The sequence below is a fragment of the Aptenodytes forsteri genome, unplaced genomic scaffold (assembly GCF_000699145.1).
Source record: "Aptenodytes forsteri isolate BGI_AS27 unplaced genomic scaffold, ASM69914v1 Scaffold120, whole genome shotgun sequence".
NCBI lineage: Eukaryota > Metazoa > Chordata > Aves > Sphenisciformes > Spheniscidae > Aptenodytes > Aptenodytes forsteri.
Window position 1 is genome coordinate 3,735,661 of NW_008795938.1, and position 17,228 is coordinate 3,752,888.

The following is a 17,228-nucleotide window of genomic DNA, read 5'->3' on the forward strand; positions in this document are numbered from 1 at the left end:
GATCGTCAGTGTGTGAGCGTGGGTTGTGCAACCCGGGATGCTCACTGACAGCCCTGGCCCTGCTCCCTGATGGGGGGGAGATGGGGCTCACTGCTGCTCCCTGACCATCTCCGGTGGGGCACAGAGAAGGTTTGAGGGGTCTCACCCCTGCAAAGAGGGTGAAATGGCTCTGGGTGTAACAATGATTTCCTGGGGGCACCTTTCTGAGCCACTTTTTTGGGCAGATAACACTGCACTGATAGATGCAAGCTTAGCATCAGCCAGATCACGTGTTGTCCATGCCTCCATGTCCTGCCGCGTGCCACTGGAGCCCGGAACCGGCAAAGGACCGCCCTGCAGCTCTGCGTTCCTGCTCTGTTTCCGCAGGGATGGCAGGCTGACGGCGGGCGATGAGCTCCTCATGATCAACGGGCAGTCGCTGGTTGGGCTCTCCCACCAGGACGCCGTGGCCCTCCTTCGCTCGGCTGCTGGCCTGGTGCAGCTGGTGGTCGCTAGCAAGGTACGGTCCTCTTCTTGGTGGTCTCCTGAATGTACATCCACAAGTGCTGCGTGGAAAGGGCATATTTTTGATAGGGAATCACGTGTGCACATTTGCTCCCCTAAATGTAATGCACAGCTATGGGAAATATAGCAGTAGCTGCCATAAATCTGTGGCAAATCAGCACGGTATAGACCAACTTAATGATTTGCTTGTATTGTCACTGTCATTCAGTGTGTAAATGAGTCTGTATTTATTCATGCAGATGTTACTTAAGTTTTGGCCAAAACCATTTTCTTAAAGTATATGCTAAATAAAGCAGCATATATGTTCTCAGCCTCTTCTGCTTCCTGCCTGCATAGCCTCAATAGCTCCCATCCCTTGTCCTATCTGTGTGCCTGAGGTCTCTTGATGATGATCTCTTGGCTTGAATTCCCTATTTGGTCCTTGTTAATAGCGTGGAGTGGAGCTCTTGCAGATAAAGGAGCATGAAATTTCAGGGAAATGAGAGTAGAACTCATCAGTCGGGCTCTTCGTTCTGCTTTCATTGCAGGAGATTGAGGGATATTACACAATAATTTTTTCTTTGTTTAAGAAAATCCTGCCCGCCCCAGTTCGCTCTCCTCCCCGCACCGCAGCCTGCTGCTCCCCTGCTTGGGTTAATGCAGGCATTTGGTGGGTGGCCGACTGGCTCCCAAAAGCACCTGGGGTCTCAAAGAAGGACCTGTCTGCAGGTGGGGCCATCAGGGCCTTTGGGGTGGTGGCAGGAACTTCTTGGGCCAAAGGGACCACTCGTAAACCTGCTTTTCCCAGTGGAGCGTGCTGTGTCAGCAGGCCACTATCGGTATTTTTAAAATTTTGCGTAGCTTCATCTTCAGGTTGCCCCAGTCAACCTGATGCAGGTTTCTGCGGGTTTAATGTCTGAATGCTCTTACGGCTTCCCAGGATGCTTTATGCTCATGTTTTTCAAGAAGAGGCTCTATCCCACCACAAAGTGAAGAGCCTATAACTTCTCTAATGTTTCAGTTAGACAGTGAAGTTCATTGAAGACTTTTCTGTAGGGTCACAGCCTGGTATTAACCCCACCGGTGTTTATTCTGGAAACAGCACGCTTTGACCTGAAGTAGGTACATTTTGTATTTCCTTTAGACAATTGGACTCTCTGCCAAAACGCAAGGTGGTAGACTGCATAAATTTCTCCTTAAAATTATTTGCCTGTTCATGTGATGACTGCATCAAAATAATCATCGCGAATAAGCTTACAGCATAAAACTTCACGTTCCTGATCAGGCTGTGAATCTGCCTGGCCTGTGCTCTGTGCGCTTGGACAGTTTTCATGTCCCTGGGAGGAGGACTTGGAAAGGCAAGCAGTGGGGAATCCAGCCTGTGCCGTGTTTCAGGCAGTCTCAGAAAAGGTGTAAACGGGTGAAGTGTTCCCCAGCAGCTCCCTCTGGGCGTTATTTGTTGGTATGGGAAAGCAGCCTTGCAGTTTGGCCTGGTGGGCGCTCCTGAATGCAGGATTTGTTCTGAAAGCAATAAAATGAGTCTGTCTGGCCACTGCTTTCGGCTGATGCACGTGTTTGCCTCCCGGAAAAGGTGCCAAAGACTGGAAACAGATCCTGAAGCATATCAGGACTGAGTTGGTAGAGGATTGCTGGGTCAGTTTTCATTTTGTTCTCCTAAGTAGGGTTGTCGGTGTGTTATTCTTATGCCTGTAGATAGATAAACATGTGAAGGGAACATCCGCAGGGAGGGAGCAGGAGCACAGAGTGTGATTTGGGATGCAATGAAATGAATAATGAGGTCTGTAAACTCAGAGTCTGCTCACAGTGACATTTAATAAACCCAAAGTGGGGAGGAGCAGGCTGCTGGGGAAGCATTTATTTTAAATTCTCCTTTATGAAATCTAACTGTTTTAGACGTGTATTGGCCTGTGTTTACTATATATACACTTTAAAACCAGGTCTGCTTTTTATAACTGGACCATTAAAGTTTAAGCACATGGAAGTGTGTAACGAGGGGAGGATTACCGGGGAGCTCTCACTGGGCAGGTGAAATGGAGCAGTTTCACCATGACTTTGGTGGTTTTCTGCATGTGATGTAACATATTTTGTTGTCTCTCGAGTAGGAATCTGCTGAAGGGGATTTTCTGAAGTACCCATCTACCAGTTTGCCAGACTTGCTTAGCACTTGCTCAGTCCAAGACTCTGTCTCTTGCACTGACAATAAGGAAAATGAAGAGCCAGAAGAAGAAGATGTGAAAGGAGTGAATGTTTCTCCTGAAAAACTGGTCGCTGTAAGTGTGGCTTTGGTGTGACGTTTTTACTCTCTCCCTTGACGCCCGTTTGCATCTGTCACATTCTCCTACAGCCTGACACGGAGCAGGTCCTTGGGATGGGGCAATCCCACCCAGCCCCTCTTTGCATGGGACGTGGGTGACAAGCTGAAATGGGGATGGCATCTACCACAGCATCTGCCATCTCTGCTACTGCGCTGCAGCAAAGCAGCAGCACAGGGAGCAGGAGCTCTCGTGTCCTCCAAGCTATGTGGCAATCATGGGGTTTTTTTCTCTCTGCCGTTGGATTGTTTTCCACCCACTTCCACTGCTTTTGTTGGATCTGATGCAAAGTCTCTCGCAGTGCTTACGCAGTAACACACTCTTCTTTCCCCTCCTTTTGTAACTAAACTTCTTTAACAGTTTATGATCCAAGTCTCCAAGTTTTTATTTGCTCTGTTGAAGCCAACAGGCACTTTTGGGGGGAGGGATATGAATTTCTGGCTGTGAACCGTAACTGAAGTTCTGCTGAATAAATGCTGCTGGTTGATAATCTCACTTGCATTCCCTTCAGGGCTGCATTAAGCAGAGATTAAGTGGATTATTGTTATTTATTTGTAATGTAGCAGCTCTCTGAAACTTCGTCTGTGTTCTGGGCCTCTGTTGTATTGTACACACAAAGAATAAAATGATGTTTGCTACTCTAAAGAGCTTGCAGGCTGGTTTTCCAGCAAGGGAAGGCAGGTGGATTCACTTGAAGCTTTTATCTTTTTTTTATTCTCTCATCTTTTTTTCCCCCTCTTTTCTGCGGCAATTATAATAAATCTCTTAAACCTTTGGATGGCTCAGACGTGATATTGGTCTGGTGATTTGTTTTGGTTTTGTATTCTTATACTTTCCCTTTTCTAAGCAAAAGACCACTCCCTGGGACAAGTCTCACGCTGTAGTCTAGCTGAGGCTGGTGTTCACTTCATGCCTGCCTGTTATCTCTGACTTTCTTTGAGTCTATGCTTATGACAGTCCTTACTCTCACACATCTCTTTACTGTGACAAGTTTTGTTATTTCTGCACTGTCTTCTCTTCTGAGTGTCAGGGTCCCTTTTTGGGGGGAGGAAGGGAAAAACAAATAAATCAGGGATGCTTAGCGTGCTGATGACGGTGTAGTGTTTGTATGCTAACTTGAGAGGGCACCTAAGCGTCCTTTTGGCTATCAAAATACTTTAAATTCTTCTGTATGTCATGTTTCACATTCTGGTAATTTTTCATAAGGCTGTGGCTCAGCAATGCTTAAACATAAAAATCAATTTTGTCAAAACTTAATTATGTGTGGCTTCAGGATGCAGCTCCCTGGCGTTCCAGTGACTCTTTCGGCACACGCTAGGAGTTATTTGTCGCTTGGTTTCCTCCTGACTTTCCAGCAAGGCTCTGCCTGGTTTTCAGTGATGGCTTTTTTTAATCGGGTGTTTCCTTTCCAGATTAACATCATGCTAGGGGAAGCTCAAAGTAGCTGAGGTGCACGCCACCGTGAAGACCCAGCCGCACGAGCCTGCCCAAAGCCCTTCAGCATGGACCTGAGTTTGGACCCTGCCCCAGTGTCCGTCCCAGTGCCGCTGCAAGCTGGCAGTGGTGGTAGCCTAATTCAGAGCCAGTTTGATTTGCCTGCCTATCTGGCACTCTCGTCCCTGATGGCAACAGCTCTGTGCTTTCATAATGCATCGCTGGGGGATGGAGGGGAAATTAGAAGAATAGCAGCAAGATTACTTTTTTCTTCTTTTCTCTGTTTCTATTAATTTTTTTTTTTTTGTTGGAGGGGATGTAATTCAGAGGGATGTAATAAGTTATTGGTGACTCTCAGGACCTCTTCTTTTTTTGCTTGAGCAGCACATGAAATTCTTCCTCTTCTAATCCAAAACACAGGATGTCTTTGCGTTCCCCTTGTAATTGCTGTCTCAGCCTCAGGAGCGCAGACGGGGCTCTCTGCAGCCTGGGGTGGGCAGTCTGTACAGTGCAGATCCCTCGGCTCTACCCGCAGCCTAATCCGTCCTCATCAGATCATGGCAGCCTGAGCTGAGCTGGCCTGTGCAAATCCTGCGTGCCACCAGGCAGGACGTAGGAAGGTAAATTTATGGAAAAGATAAAACTACACACATGGCTTTTTTCCACTTGGCGAGATGGGGGGGGATTTTTCATACAAAGCTGAGAAGCCAATTTCAAGGTCAGTATGAACACAAAGCATCACATGATTTTTTTTTTTTTAAAGGTATATGTATAGTCATATAGATTATTGCAAAATTGCTTTGGAACTTACTGTTCTTTACTGTTCCCACTCTCTTGATGATACTCACGTGTCTTCTTTCATATATTTTCCATTATATTTATACTGTAGATAAGGGATGACGGTGTGACTGATGATTAAAGCAGGAACTAAGCTGGACCATTTTTAATCAGTGCAAATATAATTGTTTTAGACTTCCAGGGTGGGTGACACTCAAGGTCTGGACCAGGTAACTGAGACTGTGGTCTCAGTTGGAGCGTCAGACCTCTTAGATTTAAAACCAGTTCTCAACCCAGCTCTGGCCAGGAGTTACCTTTCTCACCACCAGTTTCTTACCTCTGGCAAGAGATTAATGAATTTTCTTGTTTACTGTGCAGGGCTTTGTAGAGACTTAAAGGGATGCTGTCAGGTGGTGCATGGTTAGGTAACAACAAGTAATTCAGAGTGATTTATCATCAACTAAGGCTTCACTGTCCCTTTTCTGACCAGCACAGTGTATGTGTAATTCTTGAGCAAGTGTAGAAGATACTACAAAACTTGCAGGAGCTCTTAGGGTTGTCTAAGGTCTTCTTTCATGAACCTCGCTGTGAATATAGTTCAGTGCTGAGTATTCAGAACTGTAATTTATAGACGTGATGGACTTGCTGTTAATGCCTTAGCACCTGATTGCTCAAAGGCTGAAGCAGGCAGAAAAAACAATCACTTGGAACTAAGGTATATATTCAAATCTTCATCCTTGTATTTATTTAGAACTCAGCTGGACCAGCCCCTGAGGAATGTTGTCTCTGCTTTGAGATGGGGGCTGGACCAGGAACCCCCAAAGGTCCCTTCCAGCCTGGCTTACTCTATGGTTCTGTGAAAAATTAAAAAAAAAAAAAAAAAAAAAAAAAAAGTCTCTTTTCCAGGGGCTGGATGTTAAAAGTTTTCCCTGTGAGCAAGTTCTTTAAAACTCTTAAGTTCTGCTCCAGCGTTTCCAGCCAGGGAAATATAATCTGAGCTAATCAGCTTCCCCAGGACACAGCAGAAGAGTTTAGTGACACTTGAAAACTGTAATTTAAGAGAAATATCACTTGTAAGTCTTACTTGAAAGTTCCCTTGTTGTGTTTCATTAATACAAATTTCATAATACAATTTAATTGGAGCTCTGTTTTTACACGGTCTCCTTACGTAAAGCCCTGTTTAACATGAAACATCCCTTAAAGTTCTAACTTTAATAAAACTTGTGCCGCCAGGCAGAAAAAGGATTACATTAATTTCCTTAAAGTGCATTTCTTTTAGAGCTAGTTTGGCCAAAATGTTCCTTAACTTCAGATACGAAATACCAGGCCACAGAGTCATGTTGTGTTAAATTGTCCTGAGGCATTTTGGGGATTTTAAACTCCCCCTGAAACATCCCTTAAAGTTCTAACTTTAATAAAACTTGTGCCGCCAGGCAGAAAAAGGATTACATTAATTTCCTTAAAGTGCATTTCTTTTAGAGCTAGTTTGGCCAAAATGTTCCTTAACTTCAGATACGAAATACCAGGCCACAGAGTCATGTTGTGTTAAATTGTCCTGAGGCATTTTGGGGATTTTAAACTCCCCCCCCCCCCCCCCCAGCCTTGTGCAGTTGACATTGCTATTTTAAAATGTCATTATTTATGTCCAAGTGAAGTAGGATGATATGATAGGATTTGCCTTTGACAATTTATTTTTAATTCTAATTCACTTTTCCTAGTATTCCTGTTGCTTTAAATTGAATCTGTCACTGTATTGCTGGCTGGCGGAGCAACCTGGGAAATGAACTCTAAAGAGAAAGCAGGTCTGCCAAGAGTTTGCAAAGTGTCTGATTAATTTGGGGCATTTGGGGTCCCCAGACAGAGCCATGTACCATTCTTAGTTGCTTCAAAGTTTTTTGCCTTTGTTTCTGCTGGTGCTATGTTGTTCAATACATGGTGATCTGAGTACTTTATCTTTGAAGTGTTCAGCTTCAGTGACCAGCTTCATATTAATGAGCTGAAATTCCAAGAAGTTACTAAATACAAGAAAAGGGTGTCTGCCTCAGTAGGTTTGGATCTGTAGTTGCTGGAGGCAGGGAGGAAAGCCTGGGGACCGTTCCTCTATACTTTGCTTAATCTTGTGCTTTCCCTCGGGTATCTGCTGCTCGTGATGCTGGAGGCAGGACCCTGAGCCAAGTCTGTTCCATGCAGAATAGAATTATACAAAAGGGGAATTTCATATTTGGGAAAGGAGGTCATCGCTATCCCTGCCTCTTGGGGGGGGAGCTGGGAAGGGAGGCGATTTGCCTCCCCTTGCCCAAGCCGACCATGCAGGCGAGCCCTGGGGAGACAACCTCTGGCAGCATCCCCGGCTGTCTGACCCTCTGTTGTGGGACGGCAAAACCCTTTTGCTTGTGTTTAATCATTTTGTGTTGACCTGAAGTGCTTGATGTGTACCTTCACGTGAGCTGTGGGCATGTTGCATGCCGAGACGGCCATGACCCGCCAAGCTCTTGATCCTCCTACAAGTAACAGAAACAGGATGCCCCTGGTTAAAGGTTTCTTGCATGAACTGGGTTTCCTTATCCCTGCCAGATCCTACTTGTGTTTTTTGCAAGGCATGCAGCTGAAAGTGGATAAATAAACCTGTTCTGTGAATATGCAGAAATTCATTAGTTTACTACCCCCTCCCTCCCCATTTTTATATTTTATCTGAGCCATAGGACTGCTTAGTTATTTTCTGTTGTGAGCTTTTCTGTTGTACCAGGGAATCCATATGTAATTACCTGTAGCCATGCAAGCATAATAAGGAAGAGGATAACAATGCCATAAGTTTAAAAACGCTCTTGGGGTCAAAAGTTCTTCTGGAAACACTGGGAGAGATTTTCAGAGAAAGCATTAGCATTGAGAAGGAACAGGAAGCATAACTCAACAATTAAATGTGTGCAGAGCGCGGGGAGGGACCCTCATTACTTGGAGGACTTGAGCGTTCGTTGCCATTAGGGCACTGCAGTCTCGAAAGAGGTTGCTGAAACATGACTCACTCCTCAAACAGCACTGCATGGCTGGAAAAAAGCAAGAAAGAGCTTTTGCTGTCAGAAGTCTGCTTTGCACTGAAACACTTTACTTGGCGGGGAAAGAAGATGAAGAGCCTGGTGTGAGGCTCGGTTGTGGCCAGCCCTTGTCCTGGAGAAGGGTTTAATAACTCCTTTCCTCTTCGTGGTGAGGGCTGGAAGAGTTTGCAGATCCTGCCTCGTGCCACATCACCCTTGCAAGGGGCAGGTGAGGGCAGGGTCCAGCCGCTCCTTAGCATGGCTTGGAGCTGCTGCTCAGCTATAAATGCTGTATTTGTTGAAAGTCTGGCAGCACTGTACCTTCCTGAGATACAGTCTTGTCCAGCATATACATGGGTCTGTGCCTGTGCAGTGCCCTTCACTCATGCTGTACCTGAGCAGACACACTGGGTCCTACAGTGACTCCAGAGGACTGGGGAAATGCAAGTTTTCAGAGTAAATGTAGTTAGGAATTTGGGCAAGAGAAAATGACAGAATATTTGGGGACCAAATCTTGTTTGCCAAATGTGGCTGTTCTTGTGTTGTTTCCAGAAGCCGTATCACATTAAAATAAGCAATTGCAATTCATCTTATTGCTGGGGGGATGTTCAGTGATGGGCTGATGGTGGTGGTGCGGGGAAGGTGTGGGCATGCATCACGTGAGTTTGGGGAGGAGGAAGAGTGGTGAAAGGCACCCGGGGGTCAGTGTCATTGAATTACTGTTTTTTCACACGTTCTAAAATTCACCTGGCAAGGAGACATTAATGTGAATGTGTTCTTCAGGTCAGGAGGGAGTTCCTCAGCAACAGTAGCATCCTTCCCTGTGCCTGGCTCCCAGGCCCTTCTGGGCCACTTTCTACTGCCTCTGTGTTAAAGGCAAGCCCAGAGAAAACTGTTTCACCCTTCAGAGGCCAGTACTCTGAAGGGTTCCCCATGGACGTGATGCAGGCTACAAACTGTGAAATACCTCCTGTTGCTTGGGCTGGTGGAAGATAACCTTTTTGATTTGACCATAAATATCAGTTTAGACAATGCCCAGAGTTATCATTTTTGCTCTTCTGTGTGATATGTTTGAAAGCCAAGTCAGCAGAGTAATAGAAACACAAGTTTATCTACAGTACAGGTTCTGCATAGTCTTTGTTTTTGTGAATGAGGGTTTTTCCCATAAAGCAACAGATACAGTACAGCCTGTCTCTCCTTTGGCTGTTTGGATAACTGCCCAGTTTTGAAGGAGATGAACTGCCTTTAACAAGCTAAAAATAACCCCCTCATGGCACTGGAACAAGAGAGATGCTGTCACAGCCATGTGGTTCCCATACATTAACAGAAGGATGATAAAGGCTGTAGGATTTGAGAGTTAGCATGAATTGTCATATCATCACATCTGCAGTTTGTTTATCTGCAAATTCTTGAGCGTGTACACAGTCCAGTGTTGGTTGGGCTCAGTTAAAACTCATTCTAGATGTGCTGTGCTTGAATAAATGCAGCCTATATAATGTATGAGGGTTCAGATCTTTGACTCAGGTATGAAAGACACTTAATGCTTATGTATTCCATATCCTCTCATGTACTTAGGATGATATAAAACGTGGTTTTGGAGCTGAAATCCAAAGCTTTCCACCAGCTGTGTCAGGGGAACACTCTCTGTAGCTGTGCGTTGACTTCGGTATTAGGAAGGTCTTGTTTCATTCTCAGGAGAGTTGTTTATTTTGAGGATTGTTTATTGCTTGCTTTGTCCCTCATGGTGAGTAAAAAAGTTGTTATTTAAAAAAAAAAAAAGCAGAAGCAATTTATTGTTTGTCATGATGCATAGGCTCCGGATTTGTGCTAAGCCATGAGCTGAGCATTTATTAAAAGAAAATAACGGAGAGCAATTTATTTTGTCATGATGCATAGGCTCCGGATTTGTGCTAAGCCATGAGCTGAGCATTTATTAAAAGAAAATAACGGAGGAGCTGGACTGGCTTTCACACAACTTGAGTTCCATGTTTGTCTCCTGTTTACCAGGACCGCTCTTCTGGGACCTCTGTGCAGCACATGGAGACATCTCGTGGGCAACGACTGAACTGCATGCAAACGTGTCATGCTTTTTGATGGTTGGAGGGGTGGAAGGATGAAGCATAAAAAAGAAAACAGCAGTGATCTGTTTGTGCACCATTTAAGAAATGTATGCATTTGATTTCCTTTAGCTTAGAATCTGTTTCTAGTGAAAATCATAATATATTGCAGAAGAAGAGTATCTGGTCCAAAAAGGATTAGGAACTGTTTACCTGGGAACATCTTAATATTTCCAAGGCATGTGTTGTCTGTGATATCTGTTTCTCAGAGAACTTAGCTGCATTAGCCATTTCCTGCCTTTCTTCTTATTTAAAAGGATATTTTTAAAGTTTTGTCTCTTCAAAACATTATTATTAATTTTAGCGACTGTTTGGAAACCTGAAAATGAAATCTGCTTTACTTAGCTGAAGTCCTGACCAGAAATACAACATTGGCCCAGTGAGTCTTTGGAGCCAGCACAGCTGGGATCCTGCTACATCGAGAACCTGCCAGCATCCTCTGGGCCATGGTCAGTGCGTTGGGGCTCCTGGTATCAAGCACATTGAAGAAGGTTTTGGGGTGTCTTGTACAAAATAAATAGAACATTCTGGAAGATGAGGGCAGCTCAGCTCTGCCATAGTACATTTCCAGTCTGTTTGCTGAGGGTGCATGGGCAGATATTGCTGCTGGCTTTGTGCTGGTGAGTGCCAGGTTATGTTTCATGTGCAGGTTTGTGTGTGACTACTTGGTCACTTGATAAAGAGCAATAGAAATAGCCATGGGGGTTTTGTACCTCCTGAAGCTGACATTAATGCCCTTTCTAGCAGCTACTGCATTACAGTGAAGGCTTAGGGTGGCTTTTGAATGCAGGCATTTGGTAGAGTGATAGACCAGGCATTCTTAGAGACCACTTTAAAGGCTTTTGTTTTGTTTATTTGGCATTTCCACCTATTCAGAAAATAGGGCAGCTCCAGTTCTTGACTGTTTATCAGATTTCCTGATCTCCTGCTGCACATGAACCGGGAGTTTTCCAACGCTTTCTTTATAATTAGGTAACGGAGGCCTCAGGTTCCCATCCCCTTTGCCTGGGCAGGAGGAAGTACAGGCTGCACCTGGTGGTACCAGCACGGCTAATTCCCAGACGAGCTGCTGGGGAAGGCGGCTGGTGCTTTGTTTCACCAGCAGTGCTAAATATAGCCCAAATCTGAGCCCTCCTGGAGCCTCGCTGGTGGAGCCTGCCCTGGCCAACGTGCAGAGCTGCTGTCTGCCCCGGCAGCTTCGTGCTGGGGCAGAAACTGGGGCACCAGGTTTTTCTAAGATGCCAGTTAAGGCACTGAATTAGTGCTGACATGGAGGTGACATTCCTCCTCTTTTCCTCCATCCCTGGCTCCATTTGTATCTCTGCGTTTGTGTCATGACAAAGGGGAGCAGCAATGCAATACCCTTTGGAAGAGGAGAGTCATAGAATCATAGAGGCCTGAGCCTGCTCCAGAAATTATTAAATCTGGGTTTAATTTGGTTTAGCTGAGGGTGCTACCTGGGTGTTGGGAGGTGCTGTGTTTCAGAAAGGTGGCCCTGGTGCTGTGTGTCCTGGCTCATCCAGCTCTTTCCAGCATCCAGGCAGCTTTGTGCATGCCCTAAAAGAGAGCAGTAAGCCATGGAAAACTCGGTGCTGGCCAAGATTAGAAAATCCATGTCCTCTGCATCATTTGCAGTGTTAATTCCGGTAAATTATAGTGCTGCACTTTGTAATTTATCTGGAAGATGGATTCAATTAAATTGAAAAAGAGCTAATTTAAAAGTGAAGGTATTCTACTTTCTGCGGTTCTGCGGAGCTCCCTGCCTACCAGATACATTTAAGGCTTAAAGCATGCTGTGCCCCAGAAAGCAATAAATAATTGCACAAATAACTGGAACAACTAGAATTATAATAGATCTTCAAAGAAAATCTCCAAAACTTTTGGAAAGGCTAAAGCCTTAAGGCATCAGCTAGTCTTGAGGGACTAGGAAGAAAGACTTTGTGTAGGGACCAGGTAAAGCCAGGTTTGCATCGGGCGTTTTGCACCTCTCTCTGAAGGGTCTGGTGCTAACTGCTCTTGGAGACTCGTTGGGTTCATCCTGCCGGCTGCCCTACAGACAGAGATGTTGGAGTGTTTTATGATTAAATATGTTTGGGGTAGTGCTGCTTAAGGAAAAACTGTCCTGGCGGTGCCAGGACTGAAGAAGGTGAGGAATTATCCCATGGAGCTGGTGCAGTGTTGCTGTGTGCAGGGGCACAGCTGTTCCTCTTTCACATTGCTGTTTTAAAGAAGGGCAGTGGACTTGCTGGTGGACTTGCCAGTGCAGGTAGGGCTGAATCTGGTGTGCCACAGACAGCTCAGTCTAATTCTCGCTGTTTGGGTCCCTAACTATAAGGTTAAAGTTGTCTATAGGCTGCTAGCGCTCCTCAGCAGAGAAAGCCAGCAGGCTGTGCCGTGGGGAGTCAGATGGGCTCGCTGATGGGAAAGGCAGCAGCTTAGGAGCTCCGCAACAGCAGCAGTAAAGCAGTTTGCTTATTAAATTGTATCATCCCCTGTGTGCTGCCTTGTTTTTGTAGATCGGCGACGATTGCCAAGCTGTTTGCGGTTAAACAATGCAGACTCTTGTAATCCTGCTCCTCATCTCGCCTAATTAAGGGCCTGGTCATGCTGGAGCTTTGCCCGAGCGAGGGCTCTGGGGGCAGTTGTTCATTCTGGTGCGGTGCCAGGACCGCGTGTCCATGATAGCGCCGTTTCCTTTGAAATCAATTGAGATGTCACCATCGCTTGATCCCAGAGCTACTTAATGAACTGGCAAAATGGGCTTTATATTTAGACCTCTCTTCAAACTACTGTGTGTATTAAAGCTCCCCTTGTCCTTAACACTGGGACGGCGTTGGGCAGGATTTATTGGTTTAGTTTAATAAGAGGCATATAGAACTGAAATAATAAGCTCCATTTCCTTGAAAGTGAGGAAAATTAAAATGGCATGGTTAAATGCGGGCAGCCGCCTCGAGACAGTAAAGCGATACGTTCACGTGTGGCCAGAAGGATAAGGTGGAGCTGGGTTTTTCTTGTCTAAGTTACAACAGAGCCAAAGATTACAGACGCACGACTTTGGGGAGTTCTCGCAAGCTTTGCGGATGGGATTTCTAAATGTTTTCTGAGTAGGATAAAACTCTTGGTGGTTTATTAGACAAGCTCAATAACTTAAAGAATATCTACTTCATTGCGAATGCTAGTGTGCCTTCCCCTATATGTTTATAATCAGTGTCAGAAAAGTATTTTTGCTAAAATAAGAAATAAACAGAGACATAGGTAATTTAGATGTTTTTACTTCTTACTGTATTCTGAAGCCGAGTTGGATAAAATGTAATTTCAGGAGGCTGCTGAGAACGCCTTGAGGCTTTCCCTAGCATTGGTGTTTGCACACACGTGCCCTTCTGCGGATCATACGTGGGGTTTGGGGGTTTGCCCTCTGTGGGCTCACAGCCTACAGGATTGCGCAGCGATGAGGTAAAGGGACAGGGTGCACAGTTTTAGTGCGAGTGGCAACTGTCTCCCATTCTTCCTCTCACCCCACTAGATGGAAATGTATGTAATTGCAGAATGCATCTGTGCTTGCTTCTGTTGCACAGTCAAAATAAATAAAAGCAAAAAAGCTCCAAACCAAACCCAAACCCCATGTAGTAGAAATACAAGATGTACCAAACAGGTCACCCTTGAGCCCAGGCTCGGGGTGGAGATTGGCTGTGGCAGTGATGATTTCAGCATCTCTCTGTAGGCTGCTGCAGACTAACCCAATTTTTTACCCCCATGCTCCAAGCTGGAGGAAGCAGTCCAGCTTTGGACTGGGAGTTGTGTGATTTTATCAGGTGAAACTGCCCATGTCTATGCATGCCGCAGAAATGAAACAACTCTACAGCTCAGCTCTACAGCTCCAGACCCGAGCTGGTTTGTGCTCAGCTCCAGAAAAGTGAGGCTGGACCCATCCCTGTCTGTTCTGATAGTTGAATGCCACGTGAGTGCAAGGCAGCACCGTGCTTGCTTCAGTTAGGCATCCCCTCTTGTTTTTCTCCATCCCTATGCTTCAAATATTTCTCCACCACAAAGTTAACACCGCTCCTGAGTACTGATTGTTTTGCATACCTTTAAAACCACCAGCTACGTGATTTTTGTGTGTTTGTGCAAATGGTTTTGGCTTTTCTACAAGGGAGGTGTTCTTACTTCTAAAGGGTATTTTTGCTTATATGGTAAATTCCAGCTTAACTTTGTGTGATTCACGAAGTCCCGGCTCACTTCTAAACACTGCTGCTGTCTTCTGGGTATGCGCTCAAGGAGATCATAGGGAGAGTTGGTGATACTTTGGGTGTGGCCTAATCACTGATGGTTTGGGTTTCTTGGGTGGGTTTTTTGATCTGATTTCTTAAATCTTTTCTGTAACGAGTCCCTCACTAGGATGGCCAAATTGTAAGCACTGGTTTTCTCAAACTGATGTAGTTATTTTCTTCTTTAGATTAATCCTATTACATGGAGCTGTGACCTGCAAAGCATTTGATACTAGAAGTGGACTCTGAAGTACTTGCTGAAATGCCTTGAAAAATCAACAAGAACTAGCTAGGATGTGCAAACTATGTGTAGCTGTTCATGTTGAAGGGGGAGGAATAAAAAGCGGTTTCCATTCCAGCTTCCTGTCATCTGCCAGTTTTATCTTTTCCTGAAGTTTTTACCCTTTGAACTGAAATCACAAAGTCTAGACTCTCTGCAAAAGATAAACTTTGGCTTTCTTGGTTTGGGGATAAGAGGGACTGGGGGGTGAGAGGCAGGTTCTCAGGAAAATCCTGCTATTTTTAAGCTTGAATAGTGGAAGTAGAAATTAATTTAACAGTTAAGAGTGTTTGGCCATTTGGGTGGGATTTTTTCTTTAAACTGACTTCCAGCAGTTGATATAGTAAGTTAAAAGTATAATGCAACCAGTAAGTGGTTGTATTGGAAATTTTGTTGTCCTTGCTATGAGCTGTCTGAATAATCGCGCAGAGGATGCATGGTGGGTGGTGGGGTGAAAATGCAAAAGGAATTAGTCTGTGCATGGGGAGCGTGTCGAGGATCGCTGGGTGGTGGCACATGTAGGAAAATTTGACTGCTGTAGCTTGGTAAAGGAAGCAGCAAGTGGAGAAGGGAGTCACCAGGATCTTCCACAACACATGGGTTGGGGAGAGTCTTTGCGGGCTTTGCACATGGACGGCTCTGCTCATCCCTGACTGTGTGGGTGCGTGTGGCCGTGCAGCTGTACCTTGTCACCTTGTATTGTCACCTGCATCTAGGCAAACACGGCGGGTAAACAGACTCCTCCTGTCTTGGTTCGTTTACTCAGGGTGGCGGGGTTGTGAGTCCACGTGTAAATTTACATTGAGCATTTCCAGGCTTTTAAGTGCTTAGCTGTGTAATCTTCATAACTTTCTGTTAAATTAACTTTTCATCCACTATGCATCGGCATTCAGCTCCAGCCACTTTTTTATGTGGTTTTCTCTATAAAGATGTGATGTCTCTGGAAGCTCCCTGAGCTGAACAAACTGCAATAAAAGCTACATTAAAATTTTATTAAAATGCATGTGGAAGGACCTGAATGAGGTGCTCTGGATGCTGGAGGCACTCTGGGGGCGTTAGCGTGGTAACCTGCAGAGGATCCCTGCATACTGAGGTGTACCTGTACCCATCGTACATACTGAGCTGTACCATACTGAGCTGTACCTGTACCCATCGGTAAGATTTGCAGTAATGTCCGAAAGCATTGCTGAAAATTACTTACAGAAACGTGTGCTGGCTTAATACAATGACATGTTTTGGAAAAAAAAAAGATGATGTGCAGTGGAATTTTTGTCCCTTAGTAAAAATGAGAGGAATCCCATCAACTTCTCTGGTTTACAAGTAAATAAGTTTTTTGGGGGTTTTTAAAATTTTTTCAGGTGATGGAAACTGAGAAGTCTCAAGATCCAGCTTGTGCAGAAGTGTCCAAAGGAAACAACCAGAATCCAACTCTTGGAAGTGGCATACTGAAATACAGAAGTCGATCCCAAGGTAAAGCTGGGTTGATAAAAGATAGCAATAGTAAGATTTTTATGTTGTGTATTTATTTTAGCTCTCTAAAAGTGAGATAGGTTTTCTTTCCTTTGGAGATCATACTAGTTTAATTTGGAAGGAAAATCCCAGCTGTAGGATGTTTGTATTCAGCCTCTTGAGTTGAACTATTGTATGGGCAGAAAGATGAAGCAAAATTTTGGAAGCTTCTTTCCTTTTTTTTTTTTTGTTCTTTCTCTTCTCTCTCACTCTTTTTTTAACATTTACATTCCCTATATATTTCAGTGTGCTCTAATACTGAGGTGGGGGACATGTTTCAACATGCCATTACCAAAATACCCATTATGGCGGATATTCCTGAAATTTTCTATTGCTTTGTCCCCAGGTCTTAACAGTAACCTGCGTGCAGAGCTCGATCACGTTCTCATCCCTAATACTCTCCAAGTCTCCCGCCCTCCTATGTTCACCTTAATTTCCATCTACTCAGATATTTTTAGCATGCTCCAGGGAGCTCCTCTGCCTGTAGCTCCTGTGGCTGTGTGTTGGGGGGATCCAGCCCTGGTTCCCATGAGTGGTGATGCCCCTGGGCTGTGGGTGAGCCTGGAGCATCCCCAAGCCTGGGCTGCAGCACAGGGAGGGAAGCTGTGTTCAGAGATGGGCAGAAAACACAAATATAACTGTACTAGAAGAAGAGAGGGAGAGGTGATGGGAAAGGGTTAGTTGTAGGTGCCAGGAGGGTTTGGGAGTGAAGGAAGTGCCAGGATGCCAGTCCTGCCAAGACAGCTGTCCTGGCTGTGTGCAGCAGCGGTGCCCTGCGTGCCTGGGGAAGGGGAGCTTTAAAACCAGAGGTAGTTTCACACCTCAAAGAAGGGATCGGGTTTAAACGGCACTCTGGTGAGCAAGTACAAATTTTGCCTATGGATGCAGCAGCAGAATTGTTTTAAAGCTGAGTGAAAACAAGCGGCTGCCCCAGCTCCGTGCTCCATCCCTCCCTGGTGCTGGCAGCAATGCTTGCAAAGCCTCCAGGGCAGGCGCAG

At 45.1% G+C, this 17,228-nt stretch overlaps 1 protein-coding gene across 1 annotated transcript in view; it reads left to right on the plus strand.

Annotated features, from left to right (window-relative positions):
• The window catches only part of PDZD2 (PDZ domain containing 2), a 141,244-nt gene that overhangs the window by 88,296 nt on the left and 35,720 nt on the right, over window positions 1–17,228 (plus strand). The window contains exons 4-6 of the mRNA XM_019473635.1: window positions 367–499; window positions 2,607–2,774; window positions 16,080–16,191. Of these exons, the coding sequence (XP_019329180.1) occupies window positions 367–499; window positions 2,607–2,774; window positions 16,080–16,191 (413 nt within the window). The remainder of the gene's footprint in view (window positions 1–366; window positions 500–2,606; window positions 2,775–16,079; window positions 16,192–17,228) is intronic.